The sequence below is a fragment of the Colletotrichum aenigma genome (assembly GCF_013390185.1).
Source record: "Colletotrichum aenigma strain Cg56 chromosome Unknown KSG_Cg56_contig03, whole genome shotgun sequence".
Classification (NCBI taxonomy): Eukaryota; Fungi; Ascomycota; class Sordariomycetes; order Glomerellales; family Glomerellaceae; genus Colletotrichum; species Colletotrichum aenigma.
This window is the reverse complement of record NW_023500909.1, coordinates 4082028-4107737: the sequence shown is the minus strand read 5'-3', so window position 1 is coordinate 4107737 and position 25710 is coordinate 4082028. Positions and strand designations below refer to the sequence as shown.

Here is a 25710-nt window from a genome sequence, read left to right as displayed (position 1 = left end):
GGGCAGAGGTAAGGTGGTGATGAGGTGTGATTAGGTGTGATGTAAGTCTTTTCCACCAGTGGGAGCCGCGGTGCTTGAGGAGTTGAGTGTACGTACCTTGGTCTGTGGCAGGTGGGGAAATGGAACTCACTCCTCATGAACTGCAAAGAAGCAACAACACTTTGATTCGAGTGAATCTCATATTCATGTTCATACTTAAGTTTCAATGGCACTTCTGCATGAGCCCTTGTATCGAAATACACTAGACAGGGCCTCGGGGACATGATCAGGAGCTATGGCTTCAGCGGGTCGGTCCGCGAGAGGCTGATCAACCTCAATCTCATTCTCACAAGCGAGGGGTTCCTGGCGACTTTAAGAGCCTCGATTCAAGTCATCCCGCCAGTAATTGACCCAAGCTTCCCATCGTGGATGGCAGCAGCCCATATTGAGTGAGCCAGGGGTGTAAGCTTGGTGTAGCATCACTTCCCCAAGCTTGGCAGTATTCCCACATTAAGCTTACTGCTGATCCGAGTGATGCACTAACAAGCTCACTTGTAGTTACGGCAGGTGAGTCCCGACAAAACCATGCTGCTGACGCCGGTTGACTGCTTTACGATAGCATTGGGAGAAGCGGACCAGGCAAGAGATCTGCTCCCCTGGTTATCAGCTAGGCGTTATCAACTACCCCGCGCGTTATCCGTATAAGCTTCTCGACGTCCTACGCAATCCTGATCAGAGTTCATCTCATCCTCTGCGGCACTGCAAACGAGTCAACAGCCGAGTGTCTCTCCGCGTCTAACTGTTGCACCTGCCAGCTCACTCAACTCATCGTACGACTCGAACGATTGAGTATCATGCGCGTTCCTCTTCGTACGGCGCCAGCACAGGCAGCATCACAGGCGACCCAGTTCGACATAGCCGACCGACTTGATGAGATGCCGCCTGCTCAGACACCACAAGACCAAAGCGTCACCGTCATTCTGGCCGATCTGCTCATACCCGGCCGTGGCAATCCCCTCAGCGATGCCGCCGTCGCCGTGGTGGATGACAAGATTGCCTTCGTCGGCTTGGCCGAGGAGCTGCCGGACAAGTATCGATCGGCCAACACCGTCAGCGTCCCCGTCGTGATGCCGGGCCTCTGGGATGTCCACGTCCATTTCATGGGCATGGACGTTGCGACCGACTTCAAGGAGGGCATGTTCAACTTCCTGCCCGGCTCCAACGCGCTCATCGGCGCCGTCACCGTCGCAGACCTCGAGAGGACGCTGATGGCCGGCTACACCTCCGTCCGAGAGCTCTGCGGATACGCCGGTGACCTCGTCCCCGCCATCGAGTCTGGGCGCCTCGTGGCCCCGAACGTGTACTCCTCCATCGCCGCCATGTCCATCAGCGGCGGTCACGGCGACGAGCACACGTCCCCCATCGACACAGTGGTCAACTTCGCCAGATGCGGCGGGCCCTGCGCCATCGCGGACGGTCCGGACGACTGCACCAAGCAGGTGAGGCTGCTGGTTCGTCGCGGCGCGCGGTGTATCAAGGTCTGCTCGAGCGGCGGCGTACTGAGCGTGCTGGACGACCCCGAAGACAGGCAATTCTCGGACGACGAGCTCAAGGCCATCGTCGACGAGGCCGCGCGCTCCCGCCGGGCGGTTGCGGCCCATGCCATCGGCAAGGCGGGCATCATGGCTGCGCTGCGGGCCGGCGTGAAGAGCATCGAGCACGGCATGTACCTGGACGACGAGGTCGCCGATGCCATGCTGGAGAAGGGCGCCATCTTCGTGGCTACACAGCACATTGTCAACACCGTCAGCAAGGACCCCACGCTGCCGCCGCACATGGCGCGCAAGATCGAGAAGCTCCTCCAGAGGGCCGCGGACTCGTATGCGCTGGCCATCAAGAGGGGCATCAAGATCGCTCTCGGGACGGACACGCTCAGCAGCGACCACACCAAGGAGATGGCGCACGGAAACAACGCCAGAGAGCTTTACTGGGCTGTGAAGAGGGGCATGACGCCGCTGCAGGCTATCGAGGCCGGCACGGCCAATGCTCCTGAAGTTCTCGGCGGGATGGCGCCCCTGAGTGGCCAGTTGAAAGAGGGGTTTGATGCGGACCTGATTGCCGTTACAAAGAGTCCTCTCGACGATATCAAGGTGCTGTTGAACCAGGAGAACATTACGCACGTCTGGAAAGGGGGGAGGTTGTTCAAGTCTCCTTGAGTGTGTTGGGATGAGAGAGCATGGTAAAAAAATCAAAAAAAATCAGTAGTTTGGTGAATCGTCTTCTCAATGATAGCGGGATTCCGCATCTCGTCGGCTGAGGAGGAGCCTCGTCCGCCAGTTCAGGGCCGCCAAGACGGTAGACTGCGTCTTGGTTTGTTGTGTAGCTCGTGGTATCCCGTCTCTGGGCCTCCTCGCGCCGCCAGACTCGTCGGTTCGTTCATAACTCCGCATATTCGCAGCCCGAGCGGGGCATCCCAGCCGCCGCAACGCTGACTGTGCACAATGCATGCTTGTAGGTTATGGAATCGTCCTATAGATGCATTAGCGAGCTGTCATGACTGGCGTTGGGTTGATTATCATAGTCTGATATGCCCCTCCCTCGAAAGGATGCATGCTGCCGTGTTTGAGTTGCTGCATAGTAAGCAAGACGTCCAATCTGATCTAGGCGGGATTCCCCCACAACACGGTACCATCCATGTGGTCTGCTCTTGTCATTGCCGATGTGGACATGGCTGCTTGGTGTAAGTGTAGAGCTTGCTGGTAGGAAGCCAATGGGATGGCCGGTAAAGCGGCGAGCTGTGGTGGATGAATGTCATAGATGATTTGATAGCTTGGCGCAAACGGCGAGATCTATCCCTGGACAGCTGAATAGAAGAATGTTGACGGATGTGCGGAAGTCCGAAGACCACCTGAACCGACGGAGTGGTATGTGTGGCTGAGTGAGCTACTCAGAGCCCATCATGCAAGAGTCTGTAGATTGGAATGCTTCGTGGAAAGGGCACTTGGTGAAGTCTCTTATCATTCATGTGTGTCTGTCTGTCGACTCTCATTCGTTGAATCAATCCAAAGCACCATGGACAGCGAACCGGTCCAGACTCTTATCATATCTGAGCCCGATGGATCAGAGAAGCAGCAACCTGGCAGGTCTCCTCTTACGTTCAGCCCCAACTTCACTCGTTTACAGCCAAGTGAAGGCTTAAGTTACTTAGAAGTACAATGCTCTGGAGCGTTGTTGTGAATTTGATATTAAGCCCGAATGCTGTGTTCGGCACCCTCTGGGCTCATCATTCAATCTGAAGTTGTTGTTGCGCTCTATTTCACCTCAAAGTCAACTGCCACAAGTCAGCCCGGGCTTACCAGAAGTCTATGAACAACCCAACAACGACCCTTGCGACGCAATGCTCAGATGCATCATCACGTAATCGAGTCAGTAACATGTCATTGGCCAGACCGCATCGTCAGAAAGTACCGGGGTTGAACTCCGCCAAATGCAACAGAGGTGGATGCAGGTACGCCAAGCCACCGGCTTATGTAAGTCAAACAACGGAAGTCGCGGTGCTCGCTGTCCGAGACCATGCGGTCTGCAAGTGCGGCTTTTTCCCAAGCCTGACATGTCGACGCAAGAGTCGAGTGAAGCGGGATATATTGACAGCAGCAACGTGGAAACCAGTCCGCGCGCGATGGCGCTGGCATCGCCCTACCTACTGCCGAATAGGGAATATCTCGGTGAGGCTTCGGTAAATTCGCTCGTGGTTGCGTACAGGGGCACTTTTCACCTGCCCTGATTTAATGCATCTGCCTTGGCCGCGCAGTCTGGTTGGACAGGCCTGGCACCGGGTTCCGGTCGGCTCTTTCGACATGAGTGTATCGACGCAGGCGGGCGGTCGTGGTTGTGGTGTTGGGTTGGCCCCTGTGGAGACGCCTCGGATGAGGTAATTTGCCCCGCTTATTTGTTTTCTCTGTATGGGATTGCGTTTGGGTGCCGTCACTCGCGCCAGACCAGATCCAGCTAATAAACCCACTGGCGGACCCGGCCCCTCGTCGCTGTGCTGACAAACCAGTCTTGCTGACAGTACTAGGTAACTTGTCACTCCCGACGGCCATGTAGCCGGGGCATCGGATGCGTGGAACAACTCCGTGTCAAAGGAGGTACCTCGGGGTGCCAGACAGACCTCGGTGAATCATCAGCAGCACCGCTCGAAAGCAAATGCGATTGCGAGCCGCCAGGAGGGAATGGCCAATCGAAACAGACGGCATCACGTGGCTGACCTGTGCTGCCTGACACGGCAGCTCCTCTGACGGCAAAGGGAGCGCTCGAGGCTACACAGCAGGAGAGGTACTGTGCGGTGTCGCGCATGTGGTGATTACATGTGCTCAGCTCGGTGCGCAGCTGAGCCTGTTTATTTAGCTGGGTGAAGCATGCGGGAGATATGGATTCGCTTGTCCATTGAATCCAGACCTGATTGATTACCTCAGGCCGAGAGGTAGCCAGTCCTCTACTTAAGCCACCCCCCCAAGTAACCGATCACCCCCACTAGCCGATTACTCCAAAATGGATGATTTTCAGCCACTTTAGCATAACTACAAATTAATCAATTTACTGGATATCTCTATAAAAGTTGAAACTAGATATATATAGTATTAAACTTAACTTCAGTAACTAGCTTAATACTTTAATACTTCTTTTTAAGTATTTCTTAGACTTTCTAAGCCTCTTTTTACGTTTTTAGCGTTTCTTCTTTTATATCTATAATGTTATAGATAACTATAAACTACTAATTTTTATTAACTTTTACTATAGTATATTTTATTAGCTTAATTTACTTAATTTAAAGCTTTAAAATAAAGATCTCTTCATTATTATATATTTTAGTTATATTAATAAAGTAAAAATACTTCTTAATCTTATTAAATACTAATTTATATACAATGTTACTAAAGCTAGTATTATCTACTTCTTAGCTTTATAAGAACTTATACCTCTCTAGGTTTTCTAATTTTATAGGGGTAACTATAATAAAATAATAAAATAGAAAAGAGGTTTTAAGTCTAGTTTAATAAAAAAAAAGGTTTATAGGATATTTATAACTTCTAATTTATTAAAGAAAAAGCTATTAAGGTATTTCTACTAGTTAATAAGCTATATCTTTATTACTTTAAAGCTTATTTTAATAATTAATAGCTAAAAAATAATTTAATAAATATAAAAATAGTAATATTAAAAGTTTTATTTCTTAATAAATATAAAGTTAAATAATATATTAACCTCTTTAAACCTCTATTTATAGGCTTTCTTAAGAAATAAGAATATAATAATATCTAATAGCTAAGGAATATAGCTAGAATAAAATAAGAAGTAAACTAAATTAATACTTTTAATATAGTATTTAAATATAAATTTATTGATAATATAACTCCTATAGCTATTTATAATTAAAAATCTCTTAAATTAAAGCTTTTTAGTATTTAATATAATACTTAAGATAAATACTTATTTTAGCTATATTATATTTATTAAATTAAATATAAAAATACTCATAGTTAATATAAATTAATATGTAGTGAAATTATTAATATTCTTAAAGAATTATTATTATTATATAGTTTTATTTTTAAAGACAATAAATAGTTAGAAGTATTTATCATTAGCTAAGATATATTTAACTATAGAGGTTTAAGTATATAATTCTAAACTTTAAATAAAGATTAAAAGCTTAGTAAAATACTTTAATACTAATTTATTATATTAAACCCCCTCCATAATATTAGTTTTATTTATATTCTAATAGAAATTTATGAAAATAGCTTTAATAGCCAATAAGTTTATAATATTAAACAGATTATTAGTAATATTAATAGTAATATTTTTTATATATTTATAATTAATTCTTTTATAATTTTAAGGTTTTTATAAATAGATTATAGTATAAGAAGTTTTCTATTTATTTCTTATTTAAAAGTTAATAGTTATTAGAAATATTAGAGATATTCTAAGCTATTTTTTTAAGCTATATATAGTTTAGTATAAAGCCTAATTAGTTTTATATAAAGATCTAACTAGCTAAACAGGCTTTTTAAATAAAAGAAAGCTTCTACTATTTAATATAAGCCTCCTATTAGTTTATAGAGCTTTTAAGGTAACTATATAGGGTTATATAAAGTATATTATAGCGTTTAGTAGTAGTATTAATACTCTAACTACCTAAAACTTTAGTAATAGCGTTTTAAAGGTCTTAAAGGGTGTAAGGAAGTATTCTAAATTAATTAGTTATTTTTTTAGTTATAATATTAATAATCGCATTAATTAAGTGGTGGTGTTAAGTTGTGAAAAAATAGCTCAATTGGGCCAGTCGGGTAGTGCGGGGTATCGGTTACTTAGGGGGGTGGCTTAAGAGATGACACAATAAGCTATCTTGACAGATGAGAGATGGACAAAATGCAGGATTGGATGCCCGTCAGCAAGGCATAAAGTTCAATATTCAGGAATTGAAATACAAGATGAGATCGGTTGGCTGAAGCATGACGGTCTGCTGGTACTCTCACCTTGTTGGGTGACCATCTGCCCCGTCGGCTCCGGCAGGCAGGCTGGCACCTGTCTCCCTCTCCAAGAAAGATACATTGAGCTACCTGCGCGCAGCAACAGAGCATCGGGTCGGAACAGCGGACGAAAGTACCGCCCTGGGACCTCTTGTCGGTACCTGCTGCTACCTGCTACAAGCATCCGCCCTACCGAGATTCTCTTCGTCTCGTCGCGTCCCTTCGTTTTTCGCATCCGAATCCAATCAGCCAATCCTTCGCCCCCCAGCCATTCGATTTTCCCTTCGAAAAGCAGCTTCGACTCTCGATCCATCCATCACAGGAATCCTGCGTGCCTGCGTGGTTTTGGCGACCAGGAAACAGGACGACACGACACACTCAACGCCTCAAAGCAGCTCTCTAAGCCACCAGGCAATTCCCCCCTCTCGTCCATTCACCTGCCTTCCCACCCCCTCCATCAAGCTCCCGTCAACGTGCGCTCGGAGCTCAGAGCTGTCCACCAGGCAAGCTCCCCTTCCACACCACCACCACCTGGCCGCACCTGGGCGCATTGGTACCAACTGGCGTGACCCAAAAAAAAAAAAAGAGGGACGGGACGCATTTTGCATGCTGCCGCGGATCAGAAAAAGGTCCAAGCTACGACCACCACCCGCGGCCTGCCACCTGCCTTACCTCACCTTGTTGTTGCTGCTGCTGCTGCTGCTCACCTCTGCTGCTCCCGCCTCAACGCAACCCGTCACTCACCCTTACCACTCGCACGGCAAGCGGGCGACGGACGGCCTTCCCTTTCCTTGGTTCTTACCTCACCACAACGGTACCTTCGGATACTTGTGTCCCTCCACGGGCCACCTTCCCTGCCTCACCTTACGTTACCGCGTCCACCTCCAACACGCTTTTCCCACAACACAACCCATCGCAGCTACCCACACCCTCGTCAGGTTCCCCTCCTCTTCGACGCGCTAAGGTCGCAGACGATTACCTAAACATATTCGAACTGCCGCATCGGTCGCCCGTCTCATCCACCAGTCTCATCGTCCGGGCCCTCTTTACAAGTCCTCTCGGGTGCCTGTAGTAATCAATCCTCCGTCCACTTCATGCTGAGTCAGAACCGGAGCTTGAAGATGCAGAGCGCTTCACCCTCGCCCTCTGCGTCCGCGAATACCACAACTAATACAGGTGTGTAGTGGTCTGCCTTTCTCGTTATTCCCCTTCCAAGCGTCGCCATTCCCATCTCCGTCTCCTGCTCTATCCAGCCCTCCATCTCCCGTCTCGCCCGGCCACCTCAAGCCTGAGCAATTCCCGCCTGTCCCGCGAGCGTCCCATTCCCATCCCTCTGCGCTCGCGCGCTGCACACTCACTCTCTCGTCCTTCTCACCACCGACTCGACCTAGCCTATCAGTCGTCTTACCTCATCATCCATCGCTCACTGCTTCTCCATTGTACCTGGCCCAACTCCCATATACTCTTGCCCGAGACAGGCTTCTTTTTCACGTTAAAACTACGTTGCAATCAGCGATATCCGTTACATCCCAAGAGGTTGCGCTCTCCCGCTCTCTTTACTGTCTCGTCTCTCAGTGATATGTAATCACTCTTACCCCCCAACCCCGTCTTTTGAGCGGCAGTATCTGGCAGCATCTCGGTCCTTTCAGTCTCCAGGACCAGACGCGCCAGGTACAGAGGGAGCTGCGGCTTTTGTGGCCGTCTCTCCTTCTTACACCTTCCCAGCCGCCTCTCTCACACCCCTGCTCTCTCGGGAACTTTTCCCCCTTCATGATGCCGACGCTTCCATCGAGCTGCAACTCGTCTTATTTAACCCAAATCATCGGGGTTTGTTTCGGACGGTCTCGCTGACATGATATGTACTCCCCACAGAAACAGCCCACTTGGCAGCGCAGCTCGAGCTACTAAGCCAGCACACCACGCCCATCTCGTCTGACAACGCGACGGCCCCATCTCGCGGAGCTCGTCCCCAAGCTGCCAAACCACCGAGCGCGTCGCCTGCTCATGGCTATAGTAACGGCACGAACTCGCCGCCCTCTGACGTCTTGCCGCCGATAGTCAACAACAGCAGCTCCAGCAACAACGCCGACCCCGAAGCGCACATCCACCCCGATCTTCGAGCCGCTCGCAACGTCCACGCGCCAGACGTGAACATGATGCCCGCTGGCCCTCCCCCGCCTCAGCAAGCCGCTCCTCCCGTTACCGCTGCCGGCCCGTCGACTGCCCCTCCTCCTCCGACCCATCCCGCCTCGACAGCTATGGCGCTGGACGACGGTGGAGCCGGTAGCAAGGCGAAGCGCGAGCTCTCGCAGTCGAAGCGCGCCGCGCAAAACAGAGCTGCCCAGGTATGTCTTGATACGGTTTGCGCTGGATCGCCGGGGGCGCGTGACTGGTGCGGGTCGCAGGAGCTGTCTCGGTGCTTACTGCGTCACCTGGGTCGTCTGACTGCGGTCCCGTCGGTGCAAGCGCATCTGACACGTCCGCGCCCTTGATTTGATCGCCAATTGACAGAGACTAACATGCCGAACAGAGAGCCTTCCGCCAGCGCAAGGAGCATTACATCAAGAAGCTGGAGCAGCAGGTCCGGGACTACATGGAGATGGAGCAGAGCTACAAGGCGATGCAGTCAGAGAACTACGCCCTTCGCGAATACGTCATCCACCTGCAGTCGCGGCTGCTGGACGCCCAGGGCGAGATCCCGCAGCCCCCTCCCAACGTCAACCTCGCGCAGCCCCCCATGCCGCCCGCCTCCGCCGCGACGAGCGCCCCCGAGGTCGCGCCCAGCAATCCGGCCGCCGGCACGCCGCTCGAGGCCGTCGCGCAGGCCGTCGCAGGACTGGCCGCCCAGGAGCAACTCGCGGGACGCCAGCAGTTTGAGAAGGCATTCTCGCCGGAGCAGCAGGGCAAGGACGAGACGCGGCGCGAGGGCGAGGAGATTGACAGCCAGCTTCAGCAGGACGGCCTTCCGGCTGCGCCGACCGCGTCGATGTAGGGCTCGCCGTGGCCGTACTGATCCTGGGCTGACGCCTCGCCTTTCAATGTTTATGCTTAGTTGGCGTTGCGGTATAACGGTTTGTCAAGATATTACCAAGGGGCAGGCGTTTGAGGGATGAATTGTATTTTCTAGCCACCTTACTCCTGAGTCAAGACTCCCGAGTAAGGGTATTTTTGGGCCAAAGCCTCAGGCTTGCGCTACTTATCAAAAGAGAACGGTTGTTGTGTGAGTGGAAGAGGAGGCAGCAGTAGCCCTCATTTCGAGCATTCGAGAAGTACTCGGTTTCAGCAGGACCTTGGCAGTGATGCGCTTTGGATGGAGGAACTTGCATGTGTATACAGACATTTCGCTGGGCAGATTCGCACCATTGTTATTCGTCACGGTGACCCACGGAGTCAATTGACTTTTTCGTCTCATTGTGACAGACTGTGTAAACTACGTTGACCGTTTTCCCGACTACCCATTCTAGCTCCCGCAATAGCTCCCGACTAATCATACATATGAAGTGTTGCCAAGGTCGTGTTCCTAGGCTCGTGTTAGCATGTCTAAGCGCTGCATCATGAAGCGGACTCACCTTGATATACTCTGACCCCTTCTCCTGGTACTCCTCGCGCGTGATGGTGGCGGCTTTCCAGGCGGCCGAGCCCGCCCAGCCAGCGGCGCCCTTCCACGCGTCCAGCAGAGCGTTCTGGGCACGGCGGATGTGCAGCGGCGAGTCGGCGGGGAGCAGCGGCGTCAGGCCGGACCGGAGCCGCTCGTCGAAGCCCTGGAAAATGGTGTTGCCGCCCGTGAGGAAGACGTCCTTCAGAAAGTCGTCGCGGTTCGGCACGGCGCCGAGGCGCTGGTTGAGGATGTCGCCGATGATCTCCACGAGGCCGGACTGGTCGACGCCCGCGATGGACGGCTGGAAGACGACCTCGGGCACGCGGATGCGCTCGACGTTGAGGTGGATCTGGTTCAGCTCGGCCTGGGAGCCCGCGTCGAACGGGCGCGGCCCGCGGGCGAAGGCGTGCAGCATCGACTTGGACCAGTCCGTCAGCGCCTCGTGGGTGTCCTCGTACGTGAAGTCCGGGTCGTAGCGGAGCAGCTCCTCCTCGTAGATCTTGAGGTTCGCGTTGAGGTCTTCCTCCTCCTGCTCGTCGTCGCTGTTGTCGCCGACGACGATCTGGCGGTACACACCCCAGTCGTCGTCGTTGGCGCCAAAGTTGTCGTCGTCGCCGCCGCGGCGCCGCTTCTTGGTCGGGTTGTCCGAGGCCAGGTTGGCGATGCTCTTCATGCGGATCTGCGAGGCGAGCGACTTGCGGTTGCCGAGGTCCTGCTTGAGACGCTCGCGCTCCTTCATCTTCTGCAGCGTGAGGTCGCGCCGCTGCCGCTTCTCCTCGAGCCAGCCCTCGAGGTCGTTCTCGCGGCGCTCCTGGTCCAGCCGCTTCTCCTCCTCGATGCGCGCCTTCTCGGCCTCCTTCTCGGCCTTTGCGCGCGCGCGGGCGTCGTGGTTCGACTTCATGAGCTTCTGCTGCCGCTTGGCTTTGAGGCCGGCGTCGTCGAGCTCCTCATCCGGCACGTCGAGGAGGTCGAACACGGGCTCCTGCTGGTCCTCCTCGGCGTCGCCGCCCACGTCCTTTGTGCGCGCCTTCTTGACGGCCTTGTCCAAAACGGCAATGGCCTTCTCCAACGCGGCCTCGTCCTTGAGGTCGTTGCTGTCCAGGAGCCGGCGCACCTCCTTCTTGTTGGTCTGCTGCTCCAGCTTGGCCTGCAGCTTCTTGTAGTGCTCCAGCTCGTTCTCCTTGCGCATGAGCTTCTCCAGCCGCATCTTGGCCGCCTGCTGCTGCAACCGCCTGCCGCTCTCCTTCTTGCGCTCGGCGATGCGGGCCAGCTCCTCCTCGGTCTTTTGCACGACGACCTCCTCCGTGAACGGGTACTGAATCACAATGTCCCGGTCCTCGAGGCCCGTCCAGTCCAGGTAGCCCCGCAGCTCGTTGTCGAAGTCTTCCGAGACGTAGGCGTGGTCGCGCAGCATGTGCTCGGCCTGCGACACGTTGAGCTTGCCCGTGAAGGCCGGGTACTTGAGCCGGATGAGCTTGAGCAGGTACTCGGCTGCGTGCCAGCCGCCCCAGTTGAGCCTTGTGGCCTGGCTCAACATGGCCTTGTGGTTGTAGACGGGTATTACGTGCGTGGAGGTGTAGGACGAAGAGACCACGATGCCCGTGTTGCCTTTGTTGTGTCTGTAGGAGAAGAGGGAGTCGATGCCGTACGCCACGGATGGCGCGCCGTAGCATTCAAAGACGATTTCCGTCATGGCTGTGATGCGTTAGAGGTGTAGTCTCCAGATTGGTTGCAAGGCTTACATTTCCGTGAGTACGGCAGGTTGGCGACCGCTTCCGTCATGACGATGGGCACGTCTATGGACGCATCGTCGCCGTTGAGCCCGAGCTTGAGGAAGATGTAGTCGAGCAGGTGCTCCATGACATCCCAGTTGCTGACGATGCCCGTCCCCTGCTCGAAAGCGTATCGGATGTGGCTCCTCGCCGTCGTGTCGGCGTAGCAATCGCTGCCGGCGAAGGAGTACGTCTTGCCAGCCTTCCGGTCGCGGTATTTGGACATGATCGGGGGGATGTTCAGCCTGGGCTTCTCTTCGAAGGACCAGCCCGCGCGCACTGCCGATGAACCTGTGATTGTCAGCGGGCGGGCAATCCTTGCTCGCTGTAGTCGTGCTCACCGTTGTCGATGACGATGGCTGCACCCGGGTGCGCCGCTGCCTTTTCTCTTCCGTCATGCTGTACGGCAATCGGCTTCTCAAACTTTGCCTCCTTCACCGGGAATATCTTGGCGGGCGGATACGTCCTCTCGGGCGGTCCCTTGAGAGGAGGGAGCTCCTCGGTCGCTGAGGGCGCCATCGCGATGCTCGTTGAAGGGTCTAGGCTGTCGCGATGCGACTGACCATGCCGGGGGTGTGAGTCGATTCGAAGCGTATGGGATCCAATCGTCTGGGCCGTTGCAGGTTGTCTCGAAGGGGCCGCGTCAGTTGTGTCTCGTTCAATGCGTCGGTTCGGTCGTCGTGTTCAAGTCGCGATGCGCCGTCTTGCGAGGCTACCTTAGCTACGAGGCTGTAAAATTTAGTGGGTCGGAACGTGCTGCGGCGTAGCTGTTAGTGGTCACAGGTGCTCGGACAGCACGACTTGAGTCTGGGGGAGGTGACCACATCTGTGGATGCATTTTGTTCACAGAAATAGCATAAAGTCAATCAGTTTAACCGTATTGTGTATTCACTCTCTTCTGGGGTATTCTGCCACGACCTCTTGGTCTTCTCGCCAGCTCGTCTCGTCATATCTCATTGATCATCCATCACCCCAAAGAAAATCCCAGAAAATCTATGAAGGCGGCTTCAAGTTGTCCGTCGCTAATGCGAATGAGTAGATGTAAGCAGAAGAGATGCAGGCGGACATACCCTCAAGATGGAAGAGGACGTTGGACTGGTAGTTCTTGAACATTTGAGCGACAAGCTCGACGTTCATATTTTGGATGTTGATTTCCTGTCACAGTCAGACCGGACGTCTGCATGTCAATGTGATTTCATTACCTGCAAGGACTTGTTCATGACCATAACGGCCTCGTTGAGTTTCTCCTGCGTCGTGTAAGTCGCGATGCTGCGCAGTCTGCCTGGTAAACATACCACATTGGTGATGATGCGGGAAAGCAGAAGGTTCTGCTGGTGCTCGTGTGGGCTCTCCTGTTCGGGCGTCAGCTTGTAGAAACTAATAGACTCATCACATTGGCCTACCATCTTGCTTTCGCTGCTGTGTGTGAAGGTGGTTCGTTTGTTTACTTGACGCTACGACCCCCGCCAGGACAGTTGCAGAGGCACCCGAGTACACCGAGCACACCGAATAAGCGGTAAGCCGCGGCAGAATAAGCTCCCCTGCCACTGCCTCGATCAGCAGCACCATCATCCCGTCGCCCTCAATTCGATCCGCGACGCCTGTAACGACCTGCGCGAAACATCTCACACAACCCAAGCTACGAAAAGAACACGATGGCGGCACCAAAAGAGCAGACGGAGGCGCAAATCGCCCACCAGGCCCTCCTCGACGAGATCGACATCCACTCAATCCACAAGAGCTTCCGCAACCCATCCTGGCGCCCCAACCAGCGCCGCAACAAGAACATCAAGACCATCCTCGGCGATGCCTCCCGTCGCGAAGCCTCGGCCATGGCGACCCCGCAACAGGACGACAACAGCGGCGCCGGCACCCCGGCTGCCGGTCAGCAAGACGACGGCCTCTCCACGAGCGGCACCTCGACGCCGGCCACCGGCAAGGACGCCTCTGGCCTGCCGCCGAACCTGGCCCAGGCCTCGCGCAGCCTGTCGAAGCTCGTTCTCGAGAAGAGTCTGAAGCCCAACGGAGGCGCCGCGCCGGCCGTCACGTACACCAACATCGAGTCGGCGCCGTCACTGGCACACACAAAGCGGTACTGCGACATCACGGGCCTGCCCGCGCCGTACCTCGACCCCAAGACGCGGCTGCGGTACCACGACAAGGAGGTGTTTGGCCTGATTCGCACGCTGCCCCAGGGCGCGGCGGAGCAGTTCCTGGAGGCGCGTGGAGCGCACACCGTTCTCAAATAAGTTGGCGTCAATGGGTTATCTGCTTTACGGAGTCACGGGGAAGGCGTTACGGCATCGCGTTGTTTGGGACTTGGAGCATGGAAAATGAATTGTATTCAAAACAGTACTACCAGCTGGGATATGTGCGACCAACAAAGTCAAATCTCAACTACACAGCCCTCCGCCTTTCAGCAAAGGGTGCTAGATGACACTCCGGCTTAATCGTGATCAGAGATTGTTCTCCGCCTGTGAATCGACAGATTACCGAGAACGTATGGGAGACGATACTCAGTTGCCATAGCTCGAGGCTGCGGCCGCCGCGGCGAATTAGATGAAGTGACACTTGCCGCGTCCATCGACTGCCCATATTGTGAGCTTGCTCGTGTGCCCGTCAACTCGTGTTTGAGTTGCAGCTTCAGCAGACAAATGTCAACAAACATGCCGCGTCGAGAAGCACGTTGGCATAAACCGCAATCTCGCCAGCTGGCGGTTCATGCGACGGTCGTTGTGAGCTCCATGGTTGTGAGGATGGTGAGTTGAAGCGTCTAAATTTTCCACAGGTGAGCGTGGGTTAAATCAGCACCCACGACCCCCACCGAGGTCTGCCCCCCGCTGCCATTGGTCTAAATGCCGTGGCCAACCCTCACAGCGCATTTTTAGCGCGTTGTCCCATCCCCCAAACGATCCGTGACAGCGCGGGCAGCAGCAGCGCAACCCCTGTTTCGTGGCAGGAACGCTGGCTTTGTTTCCTCCTAGTGCAGTAGTGATCTGGTCTTAAATCTAAAAGTTGTCGTCTGCTCCCGCCAGTAAGCTACAGATCAACAACTACTTGGCCTTCATACGTTTGCGCGTCGAGTGTCACAAGTCACCTGTGGCTCGCATTGAATCACTCGAACAAACCCCGATATCAAACCAAGCCCACCCGACTCGACAGTCAACCAAACCGTGCAAGATGGCGTCGATGTGGATGTCGGATTCCCAGAGTACGTCGACCCGCGGAGCTCCACGCCGGCCGCATCACGACGCTGCCTAGGCCTCGCTGCCCGTTCTGGACGGTCGCTGACATGAATTACAGAGATTGGGGTCATTTTCTGCTCTGGTGGTAGGTTTGCGCCCTATCCAAGCTCTGGCGCATTGGTGGTCTATCGGAGCTGACGCCGGTTCAGGAGGTTTCTTCCTCATCGGAGGAGTGATGCTCTTCTTTGACCGAGCCATGTACGTCCCCCTTTTCCCGCACACGAGTCTGTTGAGATGAAGCTGACGGCCTGTTGCAGGCTTGCCATGGGAAACGTACGATCTACCCCCTTGAAACGCTGACGTGCGACCCAACTGACCGACGCGGCCGCAGATCCTCTTCCTAATCGGCCTGACGATAATCATCGGACCGCAAAAGACGCTCCTCTTCTTCGCCCGTAAACAAAAGGCAAAGGGAACGGCGGCCTTCTTTGGCGGTCTCGCCCTGATCCTGTTGCGGTGGCCCCTCATCGGCTTCTGTGTTGAGCTCTACGGCATAATGGTTCTTTTTGGTGACTTTTTGGGCACAATTGCGGCGTTCGCGAGGAACATACCCGTCATTGGACCGTACATTGGGGTCGCGGTCGACCGGTCTGGTGTTGGTCGACGAAACGCGGAGCTGCCTGTCTAATCACACGATATCTGAAGTCTGTCTACCTGATGACACGATCTCTGAAGTTACGGCGCAATTATGGGTTATCGGAACGGAACAGCGTATAGACGGGTTGTATACCACAGAACGGCGCAGCTGGATTTGAGCGTGTTGGTCTCTCCAGAACATGTATCATACGTCGAGGTGTATCGATTTGGCCAAGGTGTCAAGATAATGACTGTACGAAAGCACTCCGCATTACCTTGTGGTGCATGATTCAGGGACTCTGTTCCGGACATGGCCGTGGCTAAGCAAAGATTCCGCCATTGGTAACTCTTGCTAATCTAGTGTTCGTCGATTCGTATGTCAAATCCTCGTCGTGTGTGTGGGAGCGAGATGCCCAGCCTGCCTCGCACACGGTAAAACTCCAAGGGCGCCTTCAGATGGGCCGCCCGTCCACCCTCCGCCGCTCTTCCACGCTCGCAACACTTAGTAGTTGACACCGACCAGGTAGTCCGCCAGCTTCTGCACCGCCTGGTTTGCGTTGCCACCCTGCTGGTTCTCGTTGTGGTGGCCGACGAGGATGGCCTGGTTGGTCTTGGCGACGGCGATGCCGTCACGTCCCTGGCTTGATGTCAGTCCCCTGGGCCTCTTCTCAGGGCTTGTGATGCCAACCTTTCTTGCGTAGATGGTGCCGTCCTCGGCGCGGGCCATGACGAATCTGTCACCGGCAATGTAGAGACCATCGGCAAAGGCCTTGTCCTTGGCGCCGGCGTCTCCCTTGACAATGTCGGAGATGACCTTCATCTCATTGGCGGCAAGCTATGTGGACAAGCGTAGTCAGCATCCGGCGGCATGTTTAGGGACAGAACACCGCGACATACCGTGAAGCCGGCGGTCGACGCCCACGTGCTGTCGCCAGCGATGCTGATGATGGCGGCCTTGTCAATGTGGCCAGTGCCAACGAGGCTGCAAAGTCCATGTCAGCCATGATCGTCCGTGTAACTCCCATCGGGTGCTCGTGACGGGACGGGCGCGGGATGGGAAAAGGGGAGAGCTCTGGTGCGCGGCTACCTGGTGTCAACATAAGCTGTGACGAAGGCGACAGGTTAGCTCTCTGTTTCGGCAAAGGTGGGGGTTTTCGGGGATGGCCTCTCTCTGGACAGAGCTGGGCCGTTGCTCTGCTTACCTTGCCACGACATGGTGAAGGAGTGGAAGGAAACTTGGTGCTCGCTGATGCAAATACGGGAAAAAAGGAGACAAGAAGCTTCAGTCGAAGAGTGTGAGTGCAGCAGCCCAAGCTTTGACGCGGTGTGGTGGGATATTGGAGGGAGGAATTTCGGGTTGAGATGTGTTTCTTGGTCGCCCTCCTGCCTGACCTGCCCCTCTTAGAGATACATCAATTTTTAGGTCCAGCGGGCCGGGCGGGGTACACCGCTATGAACTGAGAGGTCGTCACCGGGGCGAGCGCCGCGGGGCGGGGTACTTTCTTCAGCACGGGTTGCAACTAGGCGAATACAAGTGTTTCTGGTCCCTTCCACTTGCCACGGGCTGCTTTGTCCTGGATTCATGCGGCGGGGTGGTGACTCTGTCTGGCTTCCCAGGCGACCACCGCCTCCCTAGCCGGCTTTGTGTTCTGCTACCTTACCTGCAGTGTACCTGATCCCATCATTTTGGCATTTGTGTTTATCCCGCAGGCCCGGGCTCAGGAGCAGCAGCAGCAGCAACAAAAACAGTAGCAGCGGCAGGAGCATCGTCTGCTTGCACACATCACCAGCCTCATCAGTCAGTCAGTCGGTCAGTCCATTTGTTGACCGTTGCCATTGTGACCTCGGCCAATCGTCCTCCACCACCAGGGGGGGAGAAAGCTCGGCCGGTCTCCATAGGGGTGATCCGCCGGGCCATTCCATCACCGCCTTTGGGGCCAAATATCTTACCGCAAGATGGTTCCCTACCTCGACTCACGTTAGCAGTATTAACAGGCCTGCTATCCACGGCAAACACCATTTAGCGTCCGCCCCCAAAAAGACGGCTGCGACAACAAGGAACTGCCTTCGTCCAGCTTCACTGCGGACTCTGCCCCGCCAAATGCTGCCATCACGTGATGGCGGGGTGACTGTGCCAATTGGCCTGTCTAAGCACCGTGCGGCCGGCAGTGACGCGATTCCGCTTCAGAATGCATGAATTTGCGCCACGGCAATGCATCAGCCACCTGCTGCCGCCAGCCACGATGAGCCCCATGTCGTGCCAAGCCTGCCGGCAGACTCTCAGGCCTGCAACTGCGTGAACTCAACACCCCATTGGGACTGACGGCGCGCATCTGCAAGAGGGCAACATCAAGGCACCGACGACGGAGGTCCGCTCGCGCTGCCGCTCGTGGTCTGGAGCACAAATCGCCCTCCGTTGGATGGCATGCTTTCCGTCCAGCTCGGTCCCGGTCTGCTCTGGGCCAGCCGGCTTGCTCTCCGTTGTGGGCTGCTGCAAATAACGAAAAAGGCCTGGGCCTCTTGCTCATCGGATGCTTGCAGAAGGGTGAGGCGAATTGTTTCTTTCAGCTCTCCCAGGAACGGCGGACGGGATGCAACATTGTCAACGGATCGTCGGCTGGGGCTGCGTTACGCTTGAATCCGCAGCATCACTCCTTGCCTGATCCTCTTGTCATCCCATCGGCCTCAACACCTGTGTCTTTCACACAGCCAGACGACCGGCATACAAGGCTGAAGAATGGACGGGAGGATTGCGGCTGGGCATCGAGAAGCACGTCGGCAGAGGAAGCGTGGTTCTTGAGCCTCTTCCCTTGGGTCGACGCATCCAGCCCTCGGACGGTGCTGCGGCTCCCAGCGCATGCAGGTTCACGGCTTAGAAGCGCTGAACTAACCATCACCACATCAACCGCCCGGTAGCAGCGATAAAGTCGGCGCCTTCAGACGAACCTTGGAAGATTGGTTTGTGGTTCACCATCAAACAAGTTTGGTTCTCCTGGCGTCCGCCAGACTCCTGGATGTGACCAGGGACGCTACCAGGGCATGTTTGGCTAGGGCGCCTCCAGGGGCAGACTTTGACACCTTCATCATAGACGACATCAGAAGCGACTGGAACGTCGGAGCTTTTTCTTATCGACAGTCTGCGCTCCGGCCACAAAGCAGATCCCGCGAATTTGCAATCTTGAGACGATCAGTCGGCTGTCGACCCCGGACAAGACACATGAAACCCACTCGCTGGGCAGCCTCGTTGCATCCTCCAGTCCTCCTGACTCCCTCAGAAGCCCGGTCACGTTCAGCCTTGTCGCGCGCAGAGCTCCTGGATGTGCAGCGATCCGTAAATGTCATCTCAAGAACCCAGGACATGATCCGACTATGGGTCTATCGTCGACTGGGAGAAGCAAGCAGCACACGGCCCAAGCGCAGACAGAGCACGCCTAAAAGCAAGCGAGAGCCAAACCCCCAATATTCGACGACGCCTGGCAATAGCGCTTCGTGACCCAGGAAGTCTGTTTCAATACGACGCTTTTTAATGCTCCGCGGTCAGAGTGCGCTTTTTTGGGACGGTATACCTGCCACTCTGGAATACCGGGTCGCATACACGAGACGACGGCCCTAAGGGCTAGGAGCCCACAGAGTCGTTGGGATGCTGACACGGTTCGCGGCGGACTTATTCAGCAACGGCGTGCACCAACAGCACCCGACCTCTTGGGTGCGAACACGCGCGGTGGCTTGGCCAGCAGTGCGAGCCGGTCGCAATCGCGCTGCCATCGCATTGCCATCGCATTGTTGGTCGATTGCAAGGACGGCACGAGCGACACAACGGGTTGTTATGCCCGGAGGTCCAGCAAGGCAACGGCCCATGGGTCCAACAGAAAACAAGCGGTGGGAGAATCAGCCGGGAAATCTCCAAGATTTGAGAGATTACACTGCACTGCGCTGGCGTCACGCTGGGCGGGCAGAGAGCTTGTGTGAGAAGGTTGTTTCCTTGATTGCGGACCGTGGTTGGTGGGAAGCCGGATGAGCAACAACGTCTCCGATCCTTTCATTTTAAACCAGAGACCCGTTTGATGTCAGAGTGGGGGATCGGAGTATGCGCGGGCAGGGCGCCGTTAATGAGTCTTTGGCGCGGAGAGGATCCGCGACTGCAACGTCGTGTAACTCTCATTCGCTGGCGGCATCGGTTGTTTGATTGAACTTCAAATGAAGCAATCTTCAGCCCGGCGACCGTTGACGATGCACGGCGAGTCTGGACGGCAGGCGACTCAGGCATGTGGGCAGCAAAGCGACGTCCAGACGGGCCAGTTCCATCGCTTCATCTTCGGATCCCGGCAGTCCAATTCGCCATGGAGACCAACCAGGCGACGACGACGTCAACGGTCAGTTGTCGCAAAGCCGTCCTTCCCCCCAGCGTTGCGGATCGATTTCATCGAGGCTTGGGCTTGAGCGGTCGGGGCGTAACCACGACGAGAGGACGTGCGGTCTGACAGGGACGACCCTGAGGCTTGTCCCCCGGGCCGGGGTAACCCAACCAACCAAGGATGTCCCGCAGACCGAGCACGGATGCGACCCTCCTCTTCTTTCCATCCTTCTCGAATCCCTCCCCCCTCTAGCGGAATGGTACGGCACGATTCGACAAGGGCACCGTCAGGTTGTGGGCGTCGTCAATTTGAACTCAAATTGCCTCTGATGAGGTTTGTGATGAGGGACCCAGAACGATGTTGGGTCATTCGCCGGCAACCGCCGCGCGCGATGGGGGCGGGAGATGACCAGACGCGGCAACACAACATGAGGCTATTCTCGAGCTCCCCTCCCTCCGGCACCTACTGCAGGTACTGCATATCACAAGACCCCCGAGCCAGCAAGCCAGCAGCCCTGGGCGCACGGCAGTGTCAAAACAAAATCAGACCGTGAAATGCTTCTGGACCTCTCGGCCGCCCATGCCATGCAGCTGACGACTCCGTTAATCATGCTTCGCCGCCGTCTTCCCTACAGTTCTCGCTAGTCTGACACACGAAACCGCACAACCTCCACTCGACCGCAGAAGATACGCGACTTATCGTTCGCAAACGACCGGGACCCTTGATCCACAGACCACCCCATGGACAGGATGGGAGGTTCGTCATCCTTGTGTTGATCAGCCCCCCCTAAAATATCCGTCCTATCAATCTCAAACAGGCGACAAAGTTGCGAGTCGCGTGCTGGGGGCGAGAACAGAGTGCTTCTGGGCTTCTTGGGCTGCGGGCTGCGGGCTCTGGGTCGCCCGGCCGCGGGAGAGGCGACTCTCGAGAGTGAATGATATCAAAGTAAAGTTAAGTCGAAGGGACCCCCAGTCTGGGTCATCTCCTGTCTTTTGCATGCCGTATGGGTACGACAGGCAACCGGGTTGGGGAGGTTTTGGGTCTACTCTCTATTTTCGCCGGGTCTCTGTGTGTCTTGTTTTTTTTCCCGCTCAATCAACCTTTTTCTTCCAACCATTTCCCTCTACTTTCTCAGAGAGATAAACTACGATCCAACCTGGAAGTCTCTCCCGGCCGCTAGTTCTGCAAATCGCCTCTCATCATCTCCTTTTCGAAACCCAACACCCCGCTCCACGTCCTGGGCAGCCCGCCTGCTTTGCTTGCTTTCCAGCCCTGTCAACAAGGATCGGCCAGGCGCTAGCATTGTGAGGTTTCCTGCTACGCACCATTGGAGGAGCATGTTCAAATTGGTCAACCGTTCCAGATCTATGAAGAGCATGAGGACTGGTGGAGGGGCCCCCGGTGGTGCGCAGACGCACGGCCCAGAGTCCCCCGTCCTGGGGGAGCCGGGTCTTGTGTCAAGTTTCCAACTGGCCAAGGAAGACTCGAGCCTCTTTCAAAACGAGAGCGTGCCCTCTTTCTCCTCAGAGGGTGCTGCCGCCGACGCCGACGCCGCCGCCGCCGTCGTCGAAGCTCGTAACACGTACCGCCATCGCCCGCTGCCTACACCTCCTCGCTCCAAGGCATCATCAACAATGGCCGAGCGGCCGAGCACCAGCGGAGGGCTCTCCCCTCATAACAACAGCACCGCCAGCTTCAGGTCTTTTGCCGACAGGCGGATTTCCAAGGATGACATGTACATCAGGCCTCAGTCGTCGGCGCGCGGAGGCTTCAAATCGTACCACATCCCGATACGGGACAACCCAGCATCCCCGGTAGAGAGTCCCGGCGACTTTTCACCGGCTCGGACATTCACCGTCAGGACGCAGACGCCAGACTCGATGGACAGCAACATGGGAACGATTGCGATTGGCATGGCAATAGGAAGCCCAACTCACATCCCGCCCGAATTCTCGTCGCCGCCGCCACCACCCGCACAGCCGAGAAACGACTGGCAACCGCAGGCGTCGAGCATGAGCACCAGCATGATGAGAGCCTCACCAGAGCCTCTACCCTCGCCGATGGAGACCGCGGAACCCGTACCGGCGCCGAAACAGAAGTCGGGGCGATGGAAGTTGTTTGGACGCTCAAAGAGCAAGAGGCTCGCCTCATCACCCGTCGCCATCTCACAACCAATGAACCTCCAGCAACCAATGGCCAGCACCCGGGAGTTTGAGAGCCTACCGCCGAGCAACCAGGCGACTGATCTGGGAAGACGAAACACCGAGAGGAGACCGGGGGACAGCAAACCGGCCATGGTCCGCTCACAAACCGCGGGGCCGATGGCCGCGCCGCCCAGCCCGAAGGAGCAGAAGCCGCCAAAGCTGCTCAGCAGGATGGCGTCAACACGGTCGACCCGTGAAAAGGTGAAGAAGTCGGACATTTCGGCGCCGGTGCACGTATCGATGCATGTGCCCGCGCTCCCGACGAAGCCCGCTGGAAACTTTTTGGACGTGGAGATCCCGAGCATCAACATGGAGCGGTATAGCGTCATGTTTGGCGGCATCCTGCAGCCGCAAGGACCGCCGGGACAGCAGGCGCAGCAACAGCAGCAACAACAGGGGGCGTCCGCGTTGTTGGCGAGGCGGCAGGCCACGCTGGATAGGCTCAAGACGATTAACGACCAGGTCATGAAGGAGGAGGAGGAGAAGGAGCGGATGAGGGGCAGGAGCGCGACGTCGCCGCAACCTCTCAAGTCGCCAGCCTTTTCGCTGTCGTTGTTCCCGGCGACACCCTCGGAATCGGCCAACAACCCGCCCGCCTCGCCCCGCCACCGCTCGCACACGTCGCCGTTCCCGTCCCCGTCAAGGTCCAGCTTCGACCCTCCGCGACCCCGCTACTACCTCGAGGCCGCGAAGGCGGAGGCCTCGGGACGAGCCAGGACCGCGACCCCCGACTCGATGAGGGCGCCCCAGGACGTGCCGATCGGCTTCGCCTTTGGGCCCGAGCAGTCCGGTCTCCTCCTCGACTCTCCCACCGACGATCGGGAGTCGGAGGAGATTCACCTGACGGAGCAGCTGAAGCCGACCATTTACGAGCCCGCGTGGCAGATGATTACGCCGTCCGACTCTACGGCGCCCTCGAGCGCGGCCCCGAGCGCCAAGGACCGATCGCCCGCATCCGTCTCGTCGGCCCACACGCACGTCACAAAGCCGTCCCTTGACGAGTCGGAGCCCGACGACGCGCTGAAGGCTGCCGTCGAGATCTCCATTGCCCGCCAGATCAGCATCTCAAGGTCGCAGCGCCGGATGCTCCGGCCGCTCAAGACGCCGGCCCTTCCCTCCGGAAGCCCCAGCATGAGGAGCCCCGTGAGCGTGAACACGGTCACCATTGGCCGGAACGAGCGCCTCTCGTCGACAAAGAGCTCGACGCCGACGCTCATCAGCCCCGGGGAGACGTTTGAGCAGCAGATTGCGCAGAACCGCAAGAGCGAGCGCATCATTGTCGAGGGAGAATGATTACCTTCGCCACTATTATGTCCCTTTATGTGACAACACTATCACGACCTTCCCACTTCATGGACACTTCTTTTCACGATTCCCTTCGTCCACTCGTTCGACGCCCAGGCCGTCATGTTCAAAATCACCCCTTTTGACTATTACATTCTCGAAACCCTATTACTCTGGAGGACCACTTTTTTGCGTCGAGACGATTATGCTTGGAGAGCTGGGCTGCTTTTTCTTGTTTCATTTGTTTGCTTTGAGCGGTGTGTGTGTGGGTTCAACCAAAAGAAAAAACGGTCTGCAAGCGACTTTGACAAACACTTTGAGAGGACACTGGGGGGCGTGTTGTTTGTTGTTCCATTTTCTCTAATACAACCTCGAGGGTTGTCGCATCGATACCACTGTTCAAGGGGTTCACCTCTAGGGGCGCGGCGCGTACATTGGACGGGCAGTCTGATTTGTTCATTTTTATCCAGTCTTGAATCATCCATGATCGACGGAAGCTTTTTGGGTAGATAATCCTAAAGCTTAAAACCTATATAAACAAGTTCTGATGAGTTTGGATGTGCCGCCGCGTGACTAAGCGCCAATGTGAAGTATGTCACTGCCAAGGGATGTCTCAGGTGTGTTCACACAATGTTGTATTATTCCTGAACTATCGTTCGCAAGTTGCGGAAATATGAACACGGGCCTTCATTCCACAAGACTGATGAGGCATTCGAAAGGCCCGACTCTGCAAGATGTTTCTGTCATTGCAATCCTAGCGAGCGTGACCGGAGCGAGTGTTTATGCTGAAACGAGTCCAAACGTCCAACGCCAGACGTGAAATGACCAAGGAGGATGAGGATAAGGGGGTTACGAGAAGACCAGCTTTACATGACGACGCAGCACGAGTTTTGCTTCTTTGCCTGTTCTTTGGGTGTGTTAGTCTAAGCCCTCCTGTGACTTCACCGGCAGACTCACGGTAAAACATCTTGCTCTGGGAGCTCAGGCCGTCACTCTTGGCAACCAGGTCGTCAATCTTCTCGCCGCGCTCCAGCACGCTCTGGATGGTCTTGTGCAGGACAATCTTGGTCTCGTCAAGCTCCTTCTGGATCTTGAGGATGGAGTCGGCCTGCTGGGGGTCTTGATACTTGGTGAGGTACTCCTTGAGCTCGGGAAGGGCGAGCTTGGGCTCGCCGGTGGCCCACGTGGAGCGCGGGTGCTTGGTGAGGAACTCGTCGACGATCTTGGAGAGAAGCTGGTGGGCTACTAGACTGGGGTATTGGTGGTCGGAAATGATGCTACGCCGCATGATCAGCCGCCGCACTTTACACAGGACGAAACGTCTTACACGCCGCAGATGCCTTCGCTCCTTCCCACGCAGTGGAACGTGTTGTCGCCCTCCTCGATATCCTGTCTCTGGCCGGGACGGGTAGACTCGGCAACCTTCTTGGAGAAGAGGGTCATGAACTCGGCATAGCTGTCTGCGGCGCAATCCTGTCAGCGCTGGTGCCTGTCTGCGAGGCTGCCGCCCATGTCCGTGGTGCTGTCGCAAACGTACTTCTTGTGAATCGCGAGTATGCCGACAGCTCCATCTCACTGCACAGCTCGACAGCCGGCTTGCTGTCGTTGCGGAGGATCTACACGGGGGCGCATGGCGTCAGCGGGTTGTGCCGGAGAGCAGTGCGCGTGGACGGTCGACGTACGCCAATGTAGTGAAGCTTCATTTTCTGGTCGATTTGCTCTGTCAGTTTATCGTCATCGTCGTGGTGCCTGTGGCGGTCTAGGCGGGGAGGGGAGGTCCGACTGGACTTACGGCGGTATTTCAGGGGCGGGGGAACAAGTCGGTGTCGTGTGGGCGATGCGCTGTGCGGTGTTGTGTGTCAACGCGATTCGAGGTCGTCGGGTGAGGCAAAGGGCAGTATCGCGGGGGTAAATGTCAGGAGTTGGCGGAATTGATATGAGAAATGGAGAAAGGGGATTGTCCAAGTTGGAGGAAGATGGAGAACGTCTCCGCGACGTCAAGGTTTATGGTGGGATTGGCCGTACGGCAGGCCGCTGTCTTGGGCGGGCGATACATCACATGCCCACTAAAGTAGGGGAACTTGGCCTGGCTCTGCCCCTCCAGGCTGCAGAACAATTAAGGTGGTGCGGCACCCGACCTGGTGTGGATGGGTGCCCTTTG

The 25710-nt window shown here is 55.4% G+C and overlaps 9 protein-coding genes across 9 annotated transcripts; 5 read left to right on the top strand and 4 right to left on the bottom strand.

Moving 5' to 3' along the window:
• Positions 1-833: 833 nt before the first annotated feature.
• Positions 834-2195, top strand: CGCA056_v005061 (Uncharacterized protein; the record flags this gene model as incomplete). The annotated part of the gene is made up of 1 exon (XM_037320316.1): positions 834-2195. The coding sequence occupies one exon, from the start codon at positions 834-836 to the stop codon at positions 2193-2195; it is 1362 nt and encodes a 453-aa protein (XP_037180803.1).
• A 5441-nt stretch (positions 2196-7636) lies between these two features.
• kapC (putative transcription factor kapC) lies at positions 7637-9507 on the top strand (the record flags this gene model as incomplete). The annotated part of the gene is made up of 3 exons (XM_037320315.1): positions 7637-7691; positions 8388-8860; positions 9046-9507. 3 exons carry the CDS (start codon positions 7637-7639, stop codon positions 9505-9507), a joined length of 990 nt encoding a protein of 329 aa, XP_037181841.1.
• Positions 9508-10002: 495 nt separating this feature from the next.
• arp5 (Actin-like protein arp5) lies at positions 10003-12404 on the bottom strand (the record flags this gene model as incomplete). Its single annotated transcript, XM_037320314.1, has 4 exons — positions 10003-10035; positions 10085-11808; positions 11856-12176; positions 12227-12404. 4 exons carry the CDS (start codon positions 12402-12404, stop codon positions 10003-10005), a joined length of 2256 nt encoding a protein of 751 aa, XP_037180778.1.
• A 474-nt stretch (positions 12405-12878) lies between these two features.
• dad4 (DASH complex subunit dad4) lies at positions 12879-13291 on the bottom strand (the record flags this gene model as incomplete). Its single annotated transcript, XM_037320313.1, has 4 exons — positions 12879-13040; positions 13088-13132; positions 13181-13237; positions 13289-13291. 4 exons carry the CDS (start codon positions 13289-13291, stop codon positions 12879-12881), a joined length of 267 nt encoding a protein of 88 aa, XP_037180779.1.
• A 249-nt stretch (positions 13292-13540) lies between these two features.
• ies6 (Chromatin-remodeling complex subunit ies6) lies at positions 13541-14134 on the top strand (the record flags this gene model as incomplete). Its single annotated transcript, XM_037320312.1, has 1 exon — positions 13541-14134. The coding sequence occupies one exon, from the start codon at positions 13541-13543 to the stop codon at positions 14132-14134; it is 594 nt and encodes a 197-aa protein (XP_037180935.1).
• A 931-nt stretch (positions 14135-15065) lies between these two features.
• Positions 15066-15758, top strand: GOT1-1 (Protein transport protein GOT1; the record flags this gene model as incomplete). Its single annotated transcript, XM_037320311.1, has 5 exons — positions 15066-15096; positions 15189-15215; positions 15280-15328; positions 15388-15403; positions 15462-15758. 5 exons carry the CDS (start codon positions 15066-15068, stop codon positions 15756-15758), a joined length of 420 nt encoding a protein of 139 aa, XP_037181790.1.
• Positions 15759-16208: 450 nt separating this feature from the next.
• PFY1 (Profilin) lies at positions 16209-16921 on the bottom strand (the record flags this gene model as incomplete). The annotated part of the gene is made up of 4 exons (XM_037320310.1): positions 16209-16343; positions 16395-16541; positions 16604-16688; positions 16917-16921. The coding sequence occupies 4 exons, from the start codon at positions 16919-16921 to the stop codon at positions 16209-16211; spliced, it is 372 nt and encodes a 123-aa protein (XP_037181794.1).
• Positions 16922-21398: 4477 nt separating this feature from the next.
• Positions 21399-23558, top strand: CGCA056_v005054 (uncharacterized protein; the record flags this gene model as incomplete). Its single annotated transcript, XM_037320309.1, has 1 exon — positions 21399-23558. One exon carries the CDS (start codon positions 21399-21401, stop codon positions 23556-23558), a length of 2160 nt encoding a protein of 719 aa, XP_037181796.1.
• An 857-nt stretch (positions 23559-24415) lies between these two features.
• On the bottom strand, positions 24416-25252 carry CGCA056_v005053 (Synaptobrevin-like protein ykt6; the record flags this gene model as incomplete). Its single annotated transcript, XM_037320308.1, has 5 exons — positions 24416-24456; positions 24507-24826; positions 24877-25009; positions 25087-25165; positions 25232-25252. The coding sequence occupies 5 exons, from the start codon at positions 25250-25252 to the stop codon at positions 24416-24418; spliced, it is 594 nt and encodes a 197-aa protein (XP_037181779.1).
• Positions 25253-25710: the final 458 nt, after the last annotated feature.